Source organism: Aspergillus oryzae, chromosome 2 (genome assembly GCF_000184455.2).
Source record: "Aspergillus oryzae RIB40 DNA, chromosome 2".
NCBI classification, from domain to species: domain Eukaryota; kingdom Fungi; phylum Ascomycota; class Eurotiomycetes; order Eurotiales; family Aspergillaceae; genus Aspergillus; species Aspergillus oryzae.
In genome coordinates, this window is record NC_036436.1 from 807183 (window position 1) to 829365 (window position 22183).

At 49.1% G+C, this 22183-nt stretch overlaps 9 protein-coding genes across 9 annotated transcripts; 6 read left to right on the top strand and 3 right to left on the bottom strand.

Annotated features, from left to right (window-relative positions):
* Positions 1-329: 329 nt before the first annotated feature.
* On the top strand, positions 330-1085 carry AO090001000317 (uncharacterized protein; the record flags this gene model as incomplete). The annotated part of the gene is made up of 1 exon (XM_001818800.1): positions 330-1085. One exon carries the CDS (start codon positions 330-332, stop codon positions 1083-1085), a length of 756 nt encoding a protein of 251 aa, XP_001818852.1.
* Positions 1086-1634: 549 nt separating this feature from the next.
* AO090001000318 (uncharacterized protein) lies at positions 1635-2391 on the top strand (the record flags this gene model as incomplete). The annotated part of the gene is made up of 3 exons (XM_023234496.1): positions 1635-1773; positions 1975-2118; positions 2261-2391. The coding sequence occupies 3 exons, from the start codon at positions 1635-1637 to the stop codon at positions 2389-2391; spliced, it is 414 nt and encodes a 137-aa protein (XP_023089616.1).
* A 778-nt stretch (positions 2392-3169) lies between these two features.
* AO090001000319 (uncharacterized protein) lies at positions 3170-5325 on the top strand (the record flags this gene model as incomplete). The annotated part of the gene is made up of 4 exons (XM_023234497.1): positions 3170-3351; positions 3420-3536; positions 3608-4166; positions 5290-5325. 4 exons carry the CDS (start codon positions 3170-3172, stop codon positions 5323-5325), a joined length of 894 nt encoding a protein of 297 aa, XP_023089617.1.
* A 252-nt stretch (positions 5326-5577) lies between these two features.
* On the bottom strand, positions 5578-7718 carry AO090001000320 (uncharacterized protein; the record flags this gene model as incomplete). Its single annotated transcript, XM_023234498.1, has 2 exons — positions 5578-6458; positions 7565-7718. 2 exons carry the CDS (start codon positions 7716-7718, stop codon positions 5578-5580), a joined length of 1035 nt encoding a protein of 344 aa, XP_023089618.1.
* Positions 7719-10089: 2371 nt separating this feature from the next.
* On the top strand, positions 10090-12186 carry AO090001000321 (Zn(II)2Cys6 transcription factor; the record flags this gene model as incomplete). Its single annotated transcript, XM_023234500.1, has 3 exons — positions 10090-10211; positions 10280-11994; positions 12140-12186. 3 exons carry the CDS (start codon positions 10090-10092, stop codon positions 12184-12186), a joined length of 1884 nt encoding a protein of 627 aa, XP_023089619.1.
* A 1321-nt stretch (positions 12187-13507) lies between these two features.
* On the top strand, positions 13508-15965 carry AO090001000322 (transketolase family protein; the record flags this gene model as incomplete). The annotated part of the gene is made up of 5 exons (XM_001818805.1): positions 13508-13698; positions 13764-13873; positions 13933-14415; positions 14471-14988; positions 15054-15965. The coding sequence occupies 5 exons, from the start codon at positions 13508-13510 to the stop codon at positions 15963-15965; spliced, it is 2214 nt and encodes a 737-aa protein (XP_001818857.1).
* Positions 15966-17286: 1321 nt separating this feature from the next.
* On the top strand, positions 17287-17849 carry AO090001000323 (EthD domain-containing protein; the record flags this gene model as incomplete). Its single annotated transcript, XM_001818806.3, has 3 exons — positions 17287-17442; positions 17526-17716; positions 17783-17849. The coding sequence occupies 3 exons, from the start codon at positions 17287-17289 to the stop codon at positions 17847-17849; spliced, it is 414 nt and encodes a 137-aa protein (XP_001818858.1).
* Positions 17850-19278: 1429 nt separating this feature from the next.
* AO090001000324 (acyl-CoA thioesterase) lies at positions 19279-20414 on the bottom strand (the record flags this gene model as incomplete). Its single annotated transcript, XM_023234501.1, has 2 exons — positions 19279-20130; positions 20280-20414. The coding sequence occupies 2 exons, from the start codon at positions 20412-20414 to the stop codon at positions 19279-19281; spliced, it is 987 nt and encodes a 328-aa protein (XP_023089620.1).
* Positions 20415-20803: 389 nt separating this feature from the next.
* AO090001000325 (uncharacterized protein) lies at positions 20804-21884 on the bottom strand (the record flags this gene model as incomplete). Its single annotated transcript, XM_001818808.1, has 2 exons — positions 20804-21576; positions 21674-21884. The coding sequence occupies 2 exons, from the start codon at positions 21882-21884 to the stop codon at positions 20804-20806; spliced, it is 984 nt and encodes a 327-aa protein (XP_001818860.1).
* Positions 21885-22183: the final 299 nt, after the last annotated feature.

Genomic DNA, 22183 nt, shown 5'->3' on the forward strand with positions numbered 1-22183 from the left:
TTCCGCGATGGAACTTTGCAAAACCATTGTAGTCCTGTTACGCGTCCTACCATCACCGTTGCTTTGTTCCATAAGTTCTAATGGTAGCCTTGGGGTATATACCTTTTGTTTGAGAACCCCACGTGGTTTGATACAACGCCAGGCAACCGAATATTAGGACAGGACGTTAATCGAATGGCCTACTACTAGTATTCTCAGGCCACATTTGTCTTAGCTGCAGGTAGCCGCTTTCAGGCCAAGTGCTTCACTTCAGCCTTATCTGTCCACTCCAATTTTATAAAAACAGTTACATTGCTACACCACAGCCCATACATAAATTTACTTACAATATGGCAACTCCGACTCATGCTCTGTCGGTCAACATCTACGGCCGCGGCGACGCCACACTCGGCGATGGCCCGTCACACATGGGCATCGCCGTGTACAAGATCGGATCCCCCACCTGCTCAATGCACCACATTCGCAACCCCAGCGACACAGACTTCATCTACGATCCACGCACTCAACCACTGGAAGACGACCCTGTATTACGCGGCCGATGCGAACTCACTACTTTCACATCCGTCGAGCAGAAGAACCAAGCAGAAAGCCTCCTAACTAACTTCGGGTGCGATGATACCAGTATCCCCGAATTCGGGGTGGGCAATTGCCAAGATTGGGTAGCGGGGGCTATTCAGATGTTAGAAAACGCAGGTTTTGTGCCACCGGGAGAAGGGCAGTTTTGGGAGGAGATGATCAATTTAAGTGCTGCAGCTATGCAGGATCGGTGTGAAAGGACTGGAAGGGCATGGATTCTGGGCCCGGAACATGTGCTTGAGGGTGAAGCTGATGCGAGGTTTGTGGATAAGGGCGAGTTGAAGCCTGTGGGGAGGTTGATGGAGAATTCGGCGTTGAGGGAGCGGATGTTGGCGCTTGTGGGAAATCTTCCTGTCAGTGATTCCATGGGTGTAAATGAGGGTTTGGCTGGGGAGAGGCCGTTTTATGTGTCGAGCCCTTTCTTCAGTCGTGCGCGTGAGGTCCCTGGAAGTGAGGGTGCGTCTTTTCCTGCTGGTACTGTTGAGGGGAGAACCCCTTCCGCAAGTTGAGGGTATGTGAGGCTATATAGATAGTTATGTGAAGTTCTGATTAATTGTATAGTGTTTCATCCGGTCATAGATGTGTCTATTCTGGAGAGGCTACTGTATTATTGCAACCCTGAATTAATGTTACAACTGTCTAATATAACCAAGTCCCTTATGAATATAGGAGGTCTTCAATTTAACAATCAGTACCATCTATTAAGGAGGATACCCATATAATGTAGTCTGAAGAGGAATAATAAGCCCAGTGAGTAACTCACCACCTGTATCTATACACACATTTAAATTTGCTCAAGAACAAATCACACTGAGATTGTCCTGTATAATATTCTGGGCAATTCTATATTGTAGGCTTAATGTTTACAAACTACATTTAGGCATCTGAGAACATATTGAGTGGGTTATCCTGTTACAATCTTGTGCACTGGATGTTCAAATGTTTAGCACTGAGCAGAAAGGCCAGTCATATCTATCCTGTTGGGTCATTCATTCACTTTCATATCAGTGAGTACATCCTCCAGGTAACAATGAGCCCTTTTTTTTGAAAGAGCCCTAATGGACCCTTCCACCTCCCTCTCCTTTCTCCCGCTCAGCATTACCATCCATTACCTACCTAAACATCCCACCTCCCGCTTGAGACTTCCAAATGTACCGGTTTCTGATCAATTTTGGCTGCGAAGAACTTGCCATCGAGGTAGGCAGCTCAGGGCTTTACTTATATTTGCTAATCTCAGTCTCTGTTATTTTCTTTAGATCAATAACGGCGACTAACTTGTCTCTGACTTGATCGAGGTGACGGATGATAAATTGACCCCTGAAAATTCCACTATCAAGTCCGAATTTCAGCTCGATGTTAACTCTGTGCCCTTTGACTCTGATGCCAGGATCGCTTCAGTTTTCGGAGAAGACGAGAACGCCACTTTTCCTACACTCACGCTAAGTCTTATTGAGGACTCTTACCAGGAGTGCCTGAAACGGCTCTCAACCAGCGACGATTCAATCCTTGCAGTAGACCTAGACGATATCGTGCTTTGGGACTGTATGCCGTATGACGACGGCAAGATATGTGACATCCTCTCTGTAGTTTTGCCAAGTGTAAATCCTACATATCAAGAGTGGCTGTTAGAAGAGTTGGAAAATTGGTCCGATGGGCCGATAGAGGTATCACTCATCTTCTCTAGCATACTGGAATACCTGGAGAAGTCTGAGCTATGACTTGTCGGTACCGAAGCAAATCACAGATATGTTTAGTCGGTCGTATATCCATGGAATGGCGGCTGATCTGGCTGAGAATAAAAGTAACGATGCATAAAGACTTCTGAGATATGGTGCTTATGGAATCAGTTTCTAGGCTATGTTTAGGAGGTCCAGTTTGTGCAGCGATTTAAACTGTGGGAAATCGCCGTTGGATATGTGCTTTCCACTTTCGTTGTTTGTTCTAAAACTTTTCTGTAGTTACCACAATATCGGTACCTATGTAGAGGAACTCATACATTTCTTAGCATATGTTGGGATTTTATGATGTCCACTCTCCCATAGATCTCCTCCTGTTTTTAGTCCTATATCCACCCCCGATGGGATATCCCCATCCCATCGGTCAGCCTAGCTGTTAAGTGTAGGTGAAGTGGAAAGTGGGAGATAGATGTCGAATCTTCGTCCTGGGACTTCGGCTGTTGAAGACGATAAATACTACCGTTTCGGTCGGAGGCACTAGTCCCTTCTGACAGGATATGGTCATCGTTGAGAGGTGCTTGTATCTTCGTCATTTAAGAAGCGGTCTGGGAGGCATGATTGGCGCTGGCAAGAAGCTCCACATGGGCCTCGATGCGATGTCCCCCAACGCCACATTCGCACAAGGTTTCCCAGACTGTGGAGAAGTTGCGGAGGTGGATATACGGAGTAGTAAATCCGGAGCATGGCGGCTGGGCTGATGAGCTAAAAGTCGAAAATGTCCTTGTTCCAAAACTGGAAGCCCTAACATCATATATCCTGGGTGGGAGGTGAAACATAAACACCCGTAAGGAGGCTCGTGTCCAAGCGACAATTTTACTCCTTACTTCTTCAACCCTCAGCCCTTCCAGCAAGCCATTATGGACCTATCCGACGTTGAGGGCCAAATGAAGGACATCTCCTCTCATGAGATTGAACATGTGAATAACGAGGCAGCCTCCTTCACCGAGGAGGAGGAGAAGGCGTTGGTGAGGAAGGTTGACCTCACCCTTCTGCCCACCATCTGGGTCATGTACCTCCTTTCCTACCTTGATAGAACCAAGTAAGTGGCAGCATGTTAAATCTAGAGTCTGTGTCCTCTGTTAAGGGCTAACGGGCATTTGTGTACAGTATCGGCAATGCAAAGATCTCGGGTATGGAGGTAGATCTCGAATTGACGTCCAACCAATATTCGATTGCCCTGGTCGTCTTCTTCATCGGATACGTGGTATTTGAAGTGCCTAGCAAGTATGACAATTCTATCATCAGTACTCAGCCCTCAGCCTAACATCACGATCACTAATTGTCCTTCTCTACAGCCTCGTTCTGGGCCGATCCCGACCCTCTGTATTCCTCCCGTCAATCATGATAATCTGGGGCGCATTGACTTGCGTGATGGCTGTTGTCAAAAGTTTCACCCACTTGGTAGTCCTTAGGGTCATTCTCGGATGTGTGGAGGCTGGCTTTGCTCCCGGCGTGCTACTTGTCCTTTCATCATGGTACAAACAAACCGAACAGTCAAAGAGATTCGGTGTGTTTATCTCAGCGGCTGTTCTATCGGGTGCCTTTGGCGGCCTGATCGCCGCTGGTATTGTCGATGGCCTTGAAGGCGTTCATGGTATACGTGGTTGGCGATGGCTATTTATTATTGAAGGCGCTGCCACTGTTGGTTTCGCTATTATCTCCCTATTTATCCTTCCTGACTTCCCCGCGACGTCGCGACATTTCTCTGAGCGCGAAAAGCAAGTCGCTGTAGCACGTCTAGCCACTGAGAATGTCACCGCCACCACGGAGGATACTGAACACCTGAGTCCCTTGGAAGCTTGTAAGGTGGCATGCCAAAACTGGCGCACCTGGGCGTTCATAATCGGATACATGGTTCGTCGAAGCCCTCCTTTCTTAGCTCACATCTGCAATCCCCAGTTACTAACCATACCATCCGCCACAGGTCATCGTCGGTTCAAGCACCCTGACCTACTTCTACCCAACCCTCGTCGAAGGACTTTTCGGAAACGCATCCACCAAGAAAGTCAACTTACTAACCGTCCCAATTTACGGCGTAGCATTCTTCGCTACCGGAATCACATCCTATTACAGCGACAAAGTCCCCACGTGGCGTGGCTTAATCATTGCTAGCTGGTTAACAGTCTCCCTGATATGTTCCATTATCGTCTGTGCTATATACAACTTCACAGCCCGATATATTCTCCTAGTTATCATGGCAGCTGGTCTCTGGGCCACGAATGGAGGTACACTAGCATACGCCTCGTCTGCCTTTGCAGGAATGCATCCACAGGCTCGAGGTGTTGCCTTAGCTATGGTGAATGCGCTGGGTAATCTGGCGCAGATCTATGGATCGGTAGGTTATCTCACTAAATTTGTTGCATACCTGTTTGGGGGTGCAAGGCTAACCTGGATTTGCAACAGTATTTGTTTCCGAAAGATGATAGTCCTAAGTATATCATGGGGTTCTCAGTTATTTCTGCGATGCTGGCAGTGGGCGTGGTTGTGTTTTTGTTCTTGCATATTTGGTTTCGGCGCCGTTTGCGGGAGGGTATCATTCAGTGATGTAACGATACTCTAGTGTGTTGAATGTTCATTTTGGATGTTGAAAGGCAGTATGGATCATGAATATATGAGTCATTTATATAACGACGGCGAGGATTGCTAGGACCAAGAGGAACAACAAACGCAGGAACAGATGTGGAAGGCGATGGTTGAGGGGTAGCAAAATAGGTCCAATAGTTAGGTAGTAACAGGTTACTGCAATCTTGATTGATTGATTAATTGAGCAGGAACTTGCTACACCCCAGCCCGAATTAGATCCAATGTGGCACATAAAGCAGGATGGCTCAAAAGACATAGACGTCGAACCCCTAAGGGATCTGCAAAGAGATAAAGACTTCTTGGGCGAGAATTGAATGCTTGATGATTATCTTCTCCCAATAGGCAGTTATCGCTCATCCCAACCACTGCCAGTAGCGGATTATCTGGCTTGCAGGAAGTCTATCCACTATTTGCAGACAGGCCAACCTAACACAAAGCTTCCAGACTGGCCGCGTGAATTTTACGCAAGCAGATAGCACGTGTTATGGAGATCCACGTGCTTCTCGAAATGGCATTTTTGGCCTTCAGAGTTCTTCGAAGAGGCTAGACGGCTGCATCTGCATCTACTCTATGTCCAGTGGGAATCAATACAAGTTAGTATCAACATCATCTAATTGGACTCTAAATCGCGATATGCGCGTTATCCATGGATATCTTTCATCATTATCATAATCACAGTCCCTTACCACGCTCCCACAATACCAGCAATTGGAATATCAATACCAGTCGTGTATGAAGCACCATCAGAAAGCAAGTACACATACGCCCCACCCAGCTCCTTGGGGTCTGCTAACCTCGGCATGCCGCCATAGTATTGCATCTTGAGGTCCCAGTCCGGGGCCTGATCCACAAAGTAGGTCATAGCAGTCTTTATAAAACCAGGCGAGATTGAGTTGACGCGAATACCATGCTTGGCCCACTCCATGGCCAGCGTATGCGTCATATTCCGCACGGCACCCTTGGTAGCTCCATAGGGAGCCGAGGGCGCCGCCCGATTGGGGCGATAGGATGTCATGGAAGCAGTGAAGACGATGGATCCCTTGATTCCCAGCTCAATAAACCGGCGAGCAACGGCAGTAGCGCAGAAGTAGGCACCAAAGACGTTGAGATTGAATAGTTGGTCCAGCTGGGCGCGGGTGAAGTCGAATGCCGGCTGGTGCTTTGTCATGCCGGCGTTTGCGATGAAGCCATGGATGGCACCCCGTGCGATGATGACAGCATCGATCGCTGTGTTGACGCTTTCCTCGGAGGTGACGTCGCAGTGGACGTATGATAAGCGCTTGGGGTTGGCCTTCTGCAGGGCGGCAAACTCCTCGCCAGGTTCGAATACGTCCAGGCTAAAGACGGCTGCAGCTTCATTGGCTAAACAGACCTCTGCAAGGGCTAGGCCGATGCCCCTGTTGGCACCGGTGATGGCGATAACCTTGTCCTTCAAGGTGATTCTCCAGTCGTGATCTGGGCCTGGCTGGGTGTTAAGGAAGGTGGGTGACGTATCGGAGGTCGTTTGGGCTGGTGCTACAGCACTGCTGCTGTTTCCGCTGCTGGTGGTGGTGTCGAGCATTTCTGGAGGCATTGTTGAGGATCTGTTTGTGTGGTGCAAGAATTATGGAGGTTTTAAGGATTGAGAAGCCTTTGGGCTGGGAGGGTTCCTCTTTAGATCTACCATGGCCTTATATCCTGCCGGACGACTCCGATGCCGCCGAAATGCATACAGCAGTGTCTGCATAGACTGGAGTCGCGCGAGTCCATTGACGAATCGGGTAGTAATAGAGAACTGCTACTCCAGATCACTTTTTGCGCCGTGACAATAATGCAACCAACCAGCCAAGGGGGCAAAGATGATCTGTGGGCCCTCGAAGCGATTCAACGTGGGGTTAAATGGAACCTCGCATCGAGACCACGCCGGGCTATTGCGACGAGCATTATTGGCGATGTAGATATCTACATGCTATAGAATTTACATCGTAGGGTACAGGGACAGAGTATCACGTCTTTTCCCACATTTTGGCTCCGATGGCACGCGAATTTCTGCCATAATCACTTCTCGCCTTCAACCTTAGTTTCCCCACACCTTCACTTCACAGCCTCGACTCGATCCTTCTTCCTTGTCTTCGCGTAATGGCCAAGGTAGAGGGAGGAATTCGGCAAAAACGCAAGCCCCGAGGGCGGGGGATTCGCGCTACTACTGGTTGGTTAGTACTTTTCCCTTCCCCAGATCTTGGACCATTTCAGGTTTCTCACCTAACCCTAGTCTCATCTGCAAGCGCCGCCATGTCAAGTGCGATGAAGTATGTACCCTTCCATGAATACGCAAATTGGTACGGCGAGGACATATATCTAACTCGACCAGGCTCATCCCCAATGCGGCCCCTGTGCAAAGGGGCAGCGCCCTTGTGTCTACGCGCCTCAGTATTCAGTGCATCGTAGTGACGTTGCTGGCCAGCCAGGTATGTTCGAGTCTTCGTTAGAAAAAGTGAGTGGAGACCAGAACGACGGGAGCAACCCTAGTACCAGCTCCCCACAGGCTGTGGTGGACTCTTGCCACCAAGATCAGCAGCCTATTCGGCAAGGGAGCCCTCACGTGGAGGCACAGCAGGCGCCCACTGCAAGCACGGGCGAAAATGTTGTAATTCCCACTCCCAAATCTTCCGACAGCTATGTACTCTCACCAGACACAGAAAGCTCGGTGACAGCACGGGTTGCGCCCTCGATATGGTTCGAGTGTTTGGCAAAGGACTCCACCGATGGTGATGGTGGCTTTCCACTGTCGCTGTCGGAACTCTCTCGCAACCGGACCGAGAATGGAGAAGACCGGAGGAACATCTCTAACCTGCATTCTCGCACACTAAGAGAACAGGAGACCTTTCATATTGCTGCCCTCCAAAGAGACAAAGAAATTGAACAGGGAATCGTCCCACAACCAAGCGACACTGCGTCCGTTGCGATTAACGCGCCCTCGTTATGGACCTCAAAGGACCCAATTCCTCTTTCGGACCTAGAGCATTATCTTTTCAGGCATTTTGTGCGCGTTTCAAGCAAATTGCTGGATTTCTATGACCCAGAAATGCATTTTGCAACAACGGTTCCGCACATAGCGTTCCGGAATGCGGGTTTGATGAAAGCATTGTTAGCCCTTTCTGCGCGCCATATCACGCTGGGGGAAAGTGAGAAAGAGCATTTGGTTCGCGTATCAGTTGATAAGGATGACATTTCGGGCCGCCGAGAAGATATAGTTGACCGCAATCTTGCGGTTGAATACTACTTGGAGGCTCTTTATTATCTAAATAAAGCAAGGCAGTACCCGTTTTATGCGCGGAGCTTGGATATGATCGCGACAGTCGTCCTCATCAGCACCTACGAAATGATCAATGGCTCAAACCAAAATTGGAAAAGACACATAAAAGGTGTGTTCTGGATCCAAAAACTCCAGGAAAACAATGGAGAATCCGGAGGACTCCGGTCAGCCGTCTGGTGGGCTTGGCTTCAACAGGATATCTGGATCGCCATGCGAGAACGACGTCGAGTCTTTAGTCTCTGGAACCCTAGGAAACCAGTATCTTCTCTCACAGCTTCAGAGCTCGCAACGCGCGCCATCTACTTACTTTCCCAGTGTATCAACTATGCATCGAAAGAAGAAGAAGAGAAAGTTACGAACTTAGCACACCGTCTAGACTGGGCAAATAAGCTGCTCTCCCTACTCCAGGAATGGCGTGAAATATTGCCGCCAGAATATAGCCCTCTACCTTCGGTATCCAATATCGAAATCTTTCCACCGATTTGGGTGAATTCACCGCCTTATGCTGCGGCTCTACAAATCCATAGTCTCGCCCTGATTCTTGTCATATTGCATCGTCCCTCCGGTGGCATTGATGACTATCGAGCAGCACAGCATATGCTGGCAGTTTCTGTAAGCACTATTTGTGGAATTGCAAGGTGTGTTGATGAGAACGATTATGGAGCGAACATGACCTCGTTAAACTGTTTATCTGGGGGTAAGTTAGCCTGGAACCACCGCTTATCGCATAATGCTGATATTCAGTAGCGGGGTTGTGTGTACACACTCCATATGAGCGACTCGCACTTTTGGACCTCCTTGACTCATGTCAACGAAGGGTCTGTTGGCCCCGAGTCTCCCTTCGAAAAGAACTGGAACTTGAGTACTCAAAAGAAGCTTTCAAAGGCCTGATGAGATGAGGTAATTGCAACATTGAGTGGTTGTTATGTCCAGCCTGGCATTACCTAGAAGTACTCTCTAGCTAATTCTGATTTTGTCGGTCTTCGGTATACTCATTGTGATAGAATCACGGTAGACCGCAGACCGACGAGCCTGCTGTATCGTTCGCCTCGTTGCGCAGTTTGTCAACATGTATGGCAGGTATTGGCTTGATAATGACTTGTTGGCTCGTTTTTCTCTTCACGTCCGAGGGATTTAAAAAGTCTGAGAATGTATTTAAACATGAGAGTTTACGTTTGGTAGAATTTAGGCGACCCGAGGCTGTCTGCGAGGATAATTTCAGCACGCTGAGTCCGCCATCTTTCTAGCCTTGTCTTTACATGCTATCCTCTCAGCGTACAGGCTTACTATGTCTTTACCAACAGTACCTACTGTAGTAATATCAGATCCAAATGATCGTGGTTAAAATGCAGGCAGTGAACGGGACTAGAGTTGATCGGCTTCCCCGCTGACCATAACCCGCTCCGGGTTTCAGGTTTCGGGTTCTAGTGTGACAAGGAGGTTCCCTGGCGCATTCAGGAGCTTTAACCGCTACAGTGTCAACAAAAGACTAGGATACAAAGGCAAAGGCTTTGTACTAGTCTGCGCTCACATATATAAGCTTTGAGGCAGGCAGGTAGGCTGACCAATCAACACTATACCCATTTAGCCCTAGTCAAGGGAAACCCACGGGTCAGGGGGAGCTAAATCGACCAGTTAACTCTGAACGGGACTCAGCCACGCACCTCCTTCCCATTACTATTGGCATTCAGCTCGCTTGGCTTAACAGTCCAGATGAAGCCTTTGCGCTATGAGCCGACTGTGCGAGTCAAACTGCTTTAGTGGTCCTATTTTCCCCGCTAACGCTAACCCCATACCTTCGAAGTGGGTCTGGCTAACGCGGGGGTAATTTTATCAATGCCGAGAATATTTTAGTAGGCCAGTGCCCTCGAGACGAAACCACACAACATTATAGCCTCAATGGACAATCCTAACGCCGTGCCGCGAAAGTTAACAACCGACGGCATTACCACGGGCCCCGGGACCAAGCGTCGCCGCATTAGGCCGTCGCGAGCCCGTGGCTTGAGAACCAGGACAGGATGGTGAGCTCAGTCAATTCCAAAAGCACCCTAAGCGAACATCAAACTCGCTTACACGCATGACATGACAGTCTCACTTGCAGGGAGAGACGCGTGAAATGCGACGATGGTAAACCCACATGCGTTCGGTGCTCCAAGTCAGATCGAATCTGCCGCTATGCCCAGGTCGCTGATGAGCGACATGCAACGGGAGCCGGAGCCGGAGCCGACTATGAGTCCCCAAAGGTGCAATCGGATTCAAGGGAAGCTAGGTCTCAGGAGGCACTGCCGAGTGTTGGTTCGGCGGCGTACTATCGTCAGGTGACCTACTCAGGTCCTACTGAACACCCTGACGGCTCGATTGAGACGCCACAGAATGACCGTCTGAACGAGGCCGGTGACCAGAGACTGTCCAGCCTTGATCCCTGCTTCTCGGCTTCTCCACTTTCCCTTAGCCAGATCTCCCTACTCAACATCTCTCCTTTTGAGTGGTACGACCTGCTAGCACGAGATGCTATCAGCAACATTCATCGGCTGAACGATGCATCAACGGGCGATTCACGATGGAAATTCCCCGAGATTGCCCTCTCTCGTCGACAGTCACCAGCTCCTGAATGCCCTGAGACCCACGTTGAGCAATCCAATAGGCACTCTGAGCAGCAGCAGCAGCAGATCGAACCTCCTTTACTGAACTATCAACAGGTATTTGAACCTTGGAACACAACAAGTAGGATAGAATTGTCGGAAACCGACGTCAAGTTCTTTCGATACTACATCGAAGTTGTTGGGCCAATCCTAGACTTGTTTGATCCCGCTCGGCATTTCAGCAATGTCGTGCCCCATCTTGCACTACGAAACACAGGACTCTTGAAGTCAATACTCGCAGTTGGAGCTAAACACATGTCGCTCGGTCACATGCATATGCCTGGTGAAGATGTGCCAGGCGACCATGCGACTCCAAATGTGAATTCTCCAACCTCGCTGGCAGCAGCGACTGGCCTGCCATCAGAACCAGACCCTGCTCCAGCCCACATGGCTACACAGTTTTATTATGAAACGCTCCAATACCTCTCGCAGACACTACTATATCCCTCCTATGCAGACTCGCACGAGATACTGGCGACAGCCACCATGATCAGCACGTACGAGATGTTCGACGCCGACAGCGCCACAACCAGCGGTGACTGGGAGAAACACCTGCGAGGCTCCTTCTGGATACAACGGTCTCAAGACAACGATGGCGAATCTGTAGATGGTTTGAGGCAAGCTGTGTGGTGGGCATGGCTCAGGCAGGATATTTGGGCAGCATTCCGGGCAGGGCGACCAACCCTCACTTTCTGGCGAGCTCGCAAGGGGCTCGAGGAGCTTGACTCGGATGAACTCGCGACAAGGATAGTCTACATTTGCGGCAAGTGCGTCGCATACGCCGCTTCTAATGAGACGTCAAATCATGATCCAAGACACAGTATTGAGCAGGGAGACCGACTTCTCTACGCACTCGACGATTGGTACCGTGCCCTCCCTGCTTCATACCAGCCTGTCACCGTCGCCACGGATACTGCCTCAAATACTACTGTGTTCCCGCCTATATGGATTCACCCGCCCAGTCATGCAGGCGCTATGCAGATGTACAATTTCGCCAGAGCCACTGTGTTGCTGAACCAACCCACGATGGGGGGGTTAAACGCTTATTGTCTCCGTGATAAGCAGCTTAGCGAATGTGTCAAGATGGTCTGCGGCATCGCCAAAGCCTGTCAGGACCATGAATCCGCAATGGCCTTTGTTAATGTACAGGCTTTGTTTGGAGGTAAGTCGCAAGCGTCTCTCCTTGATTTCGTTGCTGTCCTGGCTGACAAAACCTAAGTTGGTCAGTTCGTTCGGTCGCCCGAGATGCGGGGCGAGTTGCTCCGTATTTTGGAAAAGATGCTGAGGATTAGTAAATTCCCTGCTAGGGGGCTTGTTGCTGAACTCAAAAAGGTGTGGCAGGAATGAGCTGTAGCAATAAAGTGTGTAAATTTAGCCAGGGTAATTCATTCCATGGTGTAACGGCGAGAAGCTATATAGGTGACTCCAGGGCATCCTGAAGGGTAGAATCAGAACTATGTGGCCTTTTCGTCTTGTGGTATATCGGGCCCTGGTGATATCCCTCACACATGTGGAGTTATGTATAGTCAAAATTATATGAATAAGCCTATCCCAACAAGGGTACTCACTCTATATAGATCTTATGGCTGTCTAAATCGACCGCCCGCTCAACAAATCCATTTAATGTACTCAGTCTACTTAAATTACTTAAGTAATTCAAGTCATTCAGTGTATTTAGCCTATTTAGAAAGGTGAGGTAGACAAGAGATAGGTAAGAGATAAGTGAGATGTATGTGATGACTGAGATTACTAAGGATACTGAGGTAGATGAGGTAGGTAAGGTGGTACGGGGACCTACCTTTGACACCTGTGCTGAACCCTGGGGCTGGGGGGGAAGGGGTCGGACTTAGGGGTCAAAACCCGGCTTAGGACCTGGTACAGGAGGCAGTGAACCTGATAGATAGTCTAAGAAATCTAAGAAATCTAAGCAATCTGTGCAGTCTGGGCAATCTAGGTAATCTAATTGATCTATTAGATAACGAATCCAGGTAGTTAAACAGGGTAGATATACTGTGTATAGATTAAGGACTATATATATGGTTCTACTATCTAGTGCATGCCCATTACTATTATTTGTAAAATTTCATTTTGACCGGGCTGCTGTAGATCTAAGTCCTTTATATACTTATCTTTAAGCAAGTGTCAACCAGGAACAAGAACAGCACCAAAGCAACGCCAGTTGTATAATGGCATTGATTAGCCTGATATATATGGCTGTACTTATCAAATCCCAACTACACAGTCCTACAACTACACTTCCAGCAGCTGCGGTACCAAACAAACTAATTGTGCAGATTACATTTGACTGTAACTTGTAAGAGTTGCTGGTGGAACCTCGATACGAGGGCCACTGGCCTCGAAGCGAGTGACCACCACATCCACCCTACTGCAATAGCAGTTTTTTGCAGACTCACCTTTCTATAGAGTTGATTCTCTGCTATTGACACTGCCAGAGTTAGATCATCTATGGCTTCGTCTCGATCTCGAACCGTCACTATCCAGTATCAACGCAATGCGTTGATTCCAGGACATGCCGTGGATATGGAATGATGTCTTGGGTATAAGAATCGGCAGTCCGCTCGACTTCTTCCTCCAGTCAGTTATAACTTGGTTATCACGAAGCGCTACTCTTAAACAACTTCTCCAATCTCACAGTCAGCACCGACCTTTGCACCATGGCACCTACGCTGGAGCTCCTCGAGGAGCCTGCCGGGAATCTGCCGGTCAAGGCAGTCTCAGCCATCCGCAATGGGAATTCTGCCGATGACCTCAAACTAGAAAGCCCAGAGAAGCATCAACGGGTGATGAATGTTTTCAGAGCCTTCATTGCTGATATCTGCCAGCAATATGGCGAAGGCCACGCTGGGTAAGCCGATATCCTCTTCCGGGATTCTAGTGTTCGCAGCGTGCGCTAACTAGACCTCGTCGCAGATCTCCCATGGGCATGGCTGCCATTGGTATTGCCCTATGGAAGTATGTCATGAAGTACTCTCCAAACAACTGCAACTACTTCAACCGGGACCGCTTTGTTCTTTCGAACGGTATGTCCTCTGCACCGATAGACACCGAGCGATATGTAGTTTAACTGGAATCATGATAGGCCATGCCTGCTTGTGGCAGTACCTTTTCCTGCACCTTGTTGGCGTCAAGAGCATGACACTCGAGCAGTTGAAGTCTTACCACTCAACGAAGCTCGACTCGGTCTGTCCTGGCCACCCCGAAATTGAGAATGAGGGCATAGAGGTCACAACTGGGCCCCTCGGTCAGGGTCTCGCCAATGCAGTTGGCCTTGCCATGGCCACTAAAAACCTTGCCGCGACATACAACAAGCCTGGCCACGAGGTGGTAAATAATATGACGTGGTGCATGGTCGGTGACGCTTGTATTCAGGAAGGTGTTGGTCTCGAGGCACTCTCCCTCGCTGGTCACTGGAGGCTAAACAATCTCTGTGTTATATTTGACAACAACTCGGTTACGTGTGACGGAACCGCGGACGTTGCCAACACCGAGGATATCAACACCAAGATGCGGGCTACTGGTTACAACGTGGTAGATGTGTATAATGGAGACTCGGACGTTGCTGGTAGGTCTCGGAGATCCTTTGCCTTGGTGGTAACAGCTCTGCTAACGCACATCAGCCATCGTAAACGCCCTTGTTGCCGCTCGATCGAGCGACAAGCCAACCTTTATCAACATTCGCACCACGATTGGCTTCGGATCTGCTCTGGCCGGCACGGCCGACGTACACGGAGCTGCCCTCGGAGTCGATGAAGTGGCCAACGTCAAGAGGTCGTTCGGTCTCAACCCCGACGAGCACTTCCACATCCCCCAGGACGTCTACGATTTCTTCAGTGACATCCCTGGCCGTGGCGAAGCCCACGAGGCGAGCTGGCAAGCGGCCCTGGTGAAGTATCATGAGGAAGACCCCGTACTGGCCGCTGAATTCGAGCTCCGTGTCATGGGGAAATTGCCTGAGGATTGGTCCAAATGTATTCCTCGCAAAGAAGAGCAGCCTACTGCATCCACAGCCTCACGAAAGTCCGCCGGCGTCATTACCAACGCCCTTGGACAGAATATCAATTCATTCTTAGTCGGTACAGCGGATCTGACTCCCTCGGTCAATGTCGCATACAAAAACAAGGTTGACTTCCAATCTGTGAGCATACAACATCCAGTCTTCCCTTTTTTCCTCAAAGCAATGATACTAACGTAGAAACCTAGCCTGAACTCCGAACAGCCTGCGGCCTGAATGGAAACTACAGCGGTCGATACATCCACTACGGTATCCGCGAGCACGCCATGTGCGCCATCTCCAACGGACTAGCTGCCTTCAACAAAGGCACCTTCATCCCCATGACAAGCACATACTTTGTCTTCCACTTATACGCCGCCGCCGCTGTGCGCATGGCGGCGCTCCAAGGCCTCCAACAAATCCACATCGCCACTCACGACAGCATCGGTGTTGGCGAGAATGGCCCTACGCACCAACCCGTCGCCGTTGCTGCCCTTTACCGCGCCATGCCCAATGTTCTTTACATCCGTCCATGCGACGCCGAAGAAGTAGCTGGCGCCTACATCGCCGCCATCCAGGCCACTGAGACGCCTACTATTATCTCCCTCTCCCGTCAAGGCCTGACCCAGTACCCGCAATACTCCTCGCGCGAGGGCACACTTAAGGGCGCCTACGTCTTCGTCGAGGACAACGATTTCGATGTGACTTTAATCGGAGTCGGGTCCGAGATGGGCTTCGCAATGCAGACTCGGGAGTTGCTTTTCAAGGAACACGGTATCAAATCACGGGTTGTTTCCTTCCCTTGCATTAGGCTTTTCGAGCAGCAGTCGCGCGAATACAAGCATTCGGTTTTGAAGCCGCGTGCTGGAAAGCCCACTGTTGTTATCGAGGCGTATCCGTCTTACGGATGGGAACGCTATGCTGATGCGTCGGTGTCGATGAATAGCTTTGGGAAGAGTCTTCCTTCAAAGGAGATATATGAGCACTACGGATTTTCACCGGAGAGCATCGCGCCTAAAGTTAAGGATCTAGTGGAGGAAGTCAGGCGCGATGGTATTGAGATCCTGAGGGGCGACTTTAGGGATTTCAATGGTGGTCTGCGGATTGGTCTTGAGCATTAGGTGAGGTTACGAAATATATGAATGATGTGCATAGCTGTTGATTGTATATAATGACACGTTTAGAATGGATAACAGGTTTCTTCAAACTTTAGTGCCTTACACTAGTCGGTGCAGTGGTCTTCCTCTGGTATGTAACAGTCGACAACAAGCTCTGCAACGCTGCAGTGACTGTGGAATGGTAAGACACATTACAAGAAATTTCTCTAGTAGATGGTATTCTATTTCTTTAGAAAGTGGCCCAAATGAATTTGACTTTGACAGTTATAACCCGTCAGATTCCGTGTGTGAATGAAATGTACCAGTTGGGTACTTGAATAATGCCTATAAGTAGTCACTATGTCTAGTTAATACCGCTGCCATAAGCGGAAATGTGAGTCTCTAAAGATAATTGGGTTATGTAGCATGGTACGCAAAATTATACTCTTCATGGCTACTTGATCAAGTCCAGGTGTAATCGGACGCTATGTAGAGGTGAATAGGATTCCTGCTATATTAGATTGCTGCGTTTTGCAGATATCTATACCGACGCTAGTTACTCTATTTTACTGACTTTGGACATACATTCTCGACCTGAGCCCTAATGAATGTTATGCATAAATGCATGTACATTTTCCAAATGCGGCAGTATACAACGGACCACTTCTCTTCGCTGTATAAATTTATTTATACCAATGCAATGCGACACATACTAACAAAAACAGGCCTTTAAAAAGCAAATACCACCAATAATCAGAGTTTAAGAGAAGAAGAACGAAAGTAAACCAAAGCGTGGTACCCCAAAGCCTAAATCTAATACAAGCAACAAGTCCATGCAACGCATCGCCACCTCACCTCTACTCAATGCACAATCCATCAAGATAATGAACAGCATTACCACCACACGAGCAATTATGAATCGGCAATTGCCCCAATCTCCCCGATTACTGTTCACAGAGCCAGAAAACACCCACCATCGCCCCAATAAAAACGAGAAGTGGCTGGCTAGCACCTAGGTATTTCCGAAAGCGTCGTCCCGATGCAACCACAATCACTCTTGGCTCGAACGGACTTGTCCGACCAATTGATAAGACCCCAATGACTGTCTATGAATGCAACCCCGAAACCGAATACAAGGGAATTTTAGACATTTGAAATTGAGTCCAGAATCGTGGTCGTAATTCCATTGGACGGACATATGTGACGCAAGGGGGAAGTTACTGCACGACTCCTAAATAAAAGGCCAGCCTCCCCAGACGGTCCGTACATTCTTAGGTGTTCCGACCGACAGACATATCACCTATCACTTGTTTGTGCAGAGTTTTGTTTGAACCAACGGCCAGCTATGTCGGAGACTAATCAGCGTTTGATCGTCATCACTATCAATGGCTATCGCAAGCCTGGGTTGACGGAGGAAGAGCTCCATCATCACCTCTGTGAAGTACATGCGCCGAAGGCTTCGCCTTTTTTGGAGAAATATGGTATTTTGGAATATAATGTGGTTAGTTTATGATTCACCTCTCTTGACTTCTGTGAGAGTTGCATGAGTATATGCATGCTAACTAGGTGACTTTGATATCACAGATCGATAACTTCAGCGCCGCCCGTCCACATGCCGAATACCTGCAGATGTCGAAGAAGCTCTCCGACCATGACTATATCGTTCAGTTTGTAATGAAGGACGTCGAGGATTTCAAGAAGGTCTGGGAGGATCCGGAGTTCAGGAAGAATGTCATGCCTGACCATGAAACTTTTGCGGATACGACTCGCTCGGGGTATGTTCCCTCCTATACTTGAATATTGTCCTCTGCGTCACTGGTTTGGCTGACATGAATTTATAGGGTTTGCATTGGATACTTGAACAGCTTTTTGAACGGGAAAGACTCACAAGGCAGGCTGAAGAACTGAATGGATTGAGCTTAGTTTATGGTTCTATGGAGTTATGAGTTAAACTGTTCTTCATCTGCTATTGTTGAACATAAATTTCGGGGTTTATTTCGTTCTTTATTAATTCTACGATATACAATCAATTTAGTTCTCATACCCACTACTACCACCATGGAACCTTAACACCCCTACCCTACAGATACATGAAGATCAAAAAAAGAAAAGAAAGAAACCAATAGAACAAGCATCCCTTGCAGATCCCTCCTCCCCCAAATCAACCAAAAAGGCCCCTTATGAAAGACCAGTGACCAAACATCCCAGTATATGTCAGTCATCTGGGGAGTCACCTGATGCACAGTTATATAATGGCTATCTATGTTTATCAGATAATTAAATAACACACAACAATCATCTACCTCGCAGTCCTCCAGCTCTATCAGTGCATAGAAAAAAACAGGTCCTGACAGCAATCACCCCTGCAGAAAACCCTGACAATGTGACATGTATTGCACAGCGACCCATACATGGTATCCGTGCAGCCTTAAATTACGCTTTTCGCATCTACTATTGCAGCTACATCCCAATGTCCCCACAAAAACGTCTCCCTATCGATACATACTGGGCATCGCAAGACGCTAGGAGGGCACGTCCCTGGCAGTTCGCATGGCATATAGTCAGAAGTAAACCTATCCCCAGGGTTATCTATACCAGGGTTTAAAATAAGGAAGGCTCAGCTTCCCAAACTATAAAGATCAGCTTCACACCTGTAATGCGAGTACTGCAGGACACGACAAATATCCATACCAAAATGAAGCTTTCCCTCGCCGTCTCTCTCACAGCCCTGGTGGCCGCCGTCATGGCCCAGAATGTTCCCCCGTGTCTCGTATGTTTCTTTCCTCGTTCCTATAGATCGTACATAGTATTGAAAACTAACTAAAGGATCCAGGCTGCCTGCGTACAAGAGGTGAAAATTTGCAAAGGAATCGATATTTTCTGTTTCTGTAAAAGAGGGGACTTCCAGGCGGCAATGAGACAGTGTATGGGCGGGAATGATGGAAACAGTGGGAAGTGCTCTAAGGGGGACCAAGACAGTAGGTTTGGCGTCGCGTAGAAGCGCTTCAAACGCAGGACTTTGGGCTAATTGTATCGGTAGTTGCTTATGATTTCCAGAGGTCTGTTTGTGGTCAGCAGAAGGTTTAAGCTGGGAGGGTTCTATTCTAGGGGGTTTAATGGATCTGGGAGGGATGGGTGGTTGGAGAGAGATGTATGTTATCACGATGTTAGAGAGTGTTGATATGATGGATCATTCTGATATATTACTAGCTTGTGTGTTGAATCTTCTGCGTTCTATACATTCTAGTCTATGCGAGAGCGACCTATACAGAACATAAACATGATACAAAGAAACCCCGGAAGACGAGAACGTAAAACATTATATCAAGACGACTTATCACCGCTCCCATTCATCATGTAGCTTCACATCCATATTAATATAGCCCTCCACCACCTCCAACCCCCGTCGTCTCTCCTCTTCAATCATCTCCCAAGTCCAGTCACCCGCACTCCATGACTCCGCATTCGCCTTCTTCTCCTCCTCCAACTTCGTCTCCAGAATATCACTCTCACTAACCTTCAAAACCTCCCTCACCAACGCCCCATCAACCCCAGCCGTAGCCGTAATGCCCTCCCCAGCGGGCGTCCCAACCCCAGACCCCTCGACTGAACTATCCGGAACCACTAAGACATCGCCCTCCGGCCGCTCCGGCAAGAACCCACTGGCCCTGAGCACTCTCTCAGGCGGAACCGTAAGCCGTCCCTTCTTAACAACATACTTACTAACCGCCGTAGCAAAAAGCGTCCTCTTCCCGCCGGCCTTCGCCGGCCTGAGAAAGAAACTCAAGACATACATCCACTTCTGATCCCACGCAATCACCTTGGTCTCGATCTCATAAAGCTCAAAGGGCTTGATCTCTCTCTTGAAAGAACAAAATACCGACCCCAGCGCAACATAAATGTTCTTGTGCGCAGGCGGCTTCTTCCCCTCCCGGCGCGCAGCTTCACCGAGCTCGACATCGAGCTCCTTGCTCACGACTCGGAGACCGGGCGTGTAGAGTCGCGTGACGAGCGCCGTCCGCGAGATGTCCAGGTCTGAGAAATATGTGCTGTTGGACTTGTGAAAGTTGTAGTCTGTTTCTAGAATGGGGGTGCGGGATGTGATCGCGTATGGCACGAACACTGGGTGTGTGGGTTTCCCCGTGTGTGTTACTAGTGCTTTGCCCCGTGGGAAATGGGGGTCTCCGGGCTTGCGCCGGATGTTCCACCAGAGGTGGTGGAGGATGCGGAGCTGTCGCGGGGGTTAGTTCGGGGTAACATTTTTTCAAGGGGGTTTGTGGAGTTTTTCTGGGGATGGTTCTTGGTGTAGTTGTTTTGGTTTAGGATGCGTATACTTACGTGCCAGACTAGTGGGAGGTTTTTCAGATTGATGACTGCCAGGACGAGTGCTAGTGTTTTCCAGGTCATGATTGATGAGACTCCTAGAAGGAGGTCGCGGATTGTATCCGCACGCAGGGATACGGGTAGGCCCATGTTGGGTTAGAGCTTATTTGGTGCTTATTCTTTGTCGTTGTTCTCTATCTTTGTTCTTAATCCCGGGACCCGCGTGTATAGAATAAAAAGGAGTGCAGGGGTGTGGAGGAGATATCGATAACGCCGTTCCGGTTGCAGTTGTACAAGCGACACCGCGACAAAATCAAAACTAAATCGTGCAACGAGTCAGCACACGGGTTTAAAGGACTTTAAACTCCAAGATTACACATTTCAGCTACGGCAGTACGGAGTAATCCCACTCAGCTTGTTGAAACGTTGGGAAATAGAAACCGAGGCATATATCACGTGCACGGACCGAAGTATAGCTTATCTAATGTCCCAAGAATGGGATCATAACAGTCATAAATTGCGATGATTCCGGCCTAAAACTAGAATATGGCCATGCAGTTAGGCGGGCTCGAAACGCCATTGGCACAATTCAGCGGACTACTGGAAATAAAGAATGTCCAGCGCCCCAGTTGCTTGCAGGTCTCCGCCAACTCCTCCAGGTCGAACATCTCGCCGATCGGCAATCCCCAACCGGCAAGCATATGATGGTGCAGATCAAACTCCGGGTTGAGCGGGGGGAAGACCTCGAAACTAACCGCGTCGGATGCTACCGCTGCAAAGTGATTATCCCACATAAACCGGAGCACGTTCTCACTCTGCTCGAGTCCCGCATGCTTGGGCACCGTTTGCTGGCTGTATTCCTGCTTTTGGGCGTCGCTCAAGGAGGACCAGGTCTTGGTGAGGCCCACGCGGAGAAAGAAGATGTCTCCTCGTTGGAATTCGATGTTGCATTCGCGTGCGATGGCGAGCACGTCGTCGAGAGGTACCACATGCTGGCTGAGCCCATTGACGGTAATGCCCTTCTTCTCGGCCCAGGATAAGTAGTCAATCAAGACGCCCCGACCGGCGATTCCCTTCTTAGCCCAGTATCCAATACCGATCCGCGGGGAGTTCGAGTCCTGGATTTCTTCGGCTGTAGTACCACCGTAGAATACGCGGCGAGCTTGATCCTCGGGCGTCGGGGCAGGTGCACTATGGTGTCGGAGTCCATCCCACTGAGAAGATTGTTGTGGGTTGAAATGATACTCGTCGTCGAATGCGATACCGGGAGCCACCCATTTGATGCGATGCTCGAAAGGCTTTCGGCCGAATCCTGTAAGCTAGTTAATGGACCGCCCCGAGCAAACTATTGGATCTCATCTCAGCCACAACATAAGACTCTCCGTGGTTGATGCCGGTGATAGTCCTACCTGGTGGGTTTAATTGTTCCAAATCCCAGTTTAAGCAGACTCTCAAACCGGTTTGAATCTGTGTACGCGCGGCGTCTGCTACAATCTCCGGGGTGAGGATGCGAAGCATGCCTAGTCCCTCTTCCGGGGATCCAGCGGCTGCCGGCCAGTATTGTCTCTTGTTGGGCAGATCATCATATTTCTCGGGGAGATCGTCGATACCGACTGTCATGGTGCTGGTGAAGGGAGGGGTTGGTCAAAGTGTATCGATCTAACGATCAACCGCTCTGCGGGCGAATGCCCCTCTGGACTTTATAGCATTGCAGAAGTGGGGAAACTCAATCGGTCGGACCATGTCCGAGAGCGATGAATTAAACAGGTAAAGAGATGCCCAAGTTTGGAACAGGAAGCCCGCCGACACGTTCGGATACATGTGTACTGTACTGTACACTGGATACATCCTTGCTCATGGAAGAGTGGATCTCTGCCAAAAGACCCCATCTCAGCTATTTGCAGGCTCCTGATGTTAAG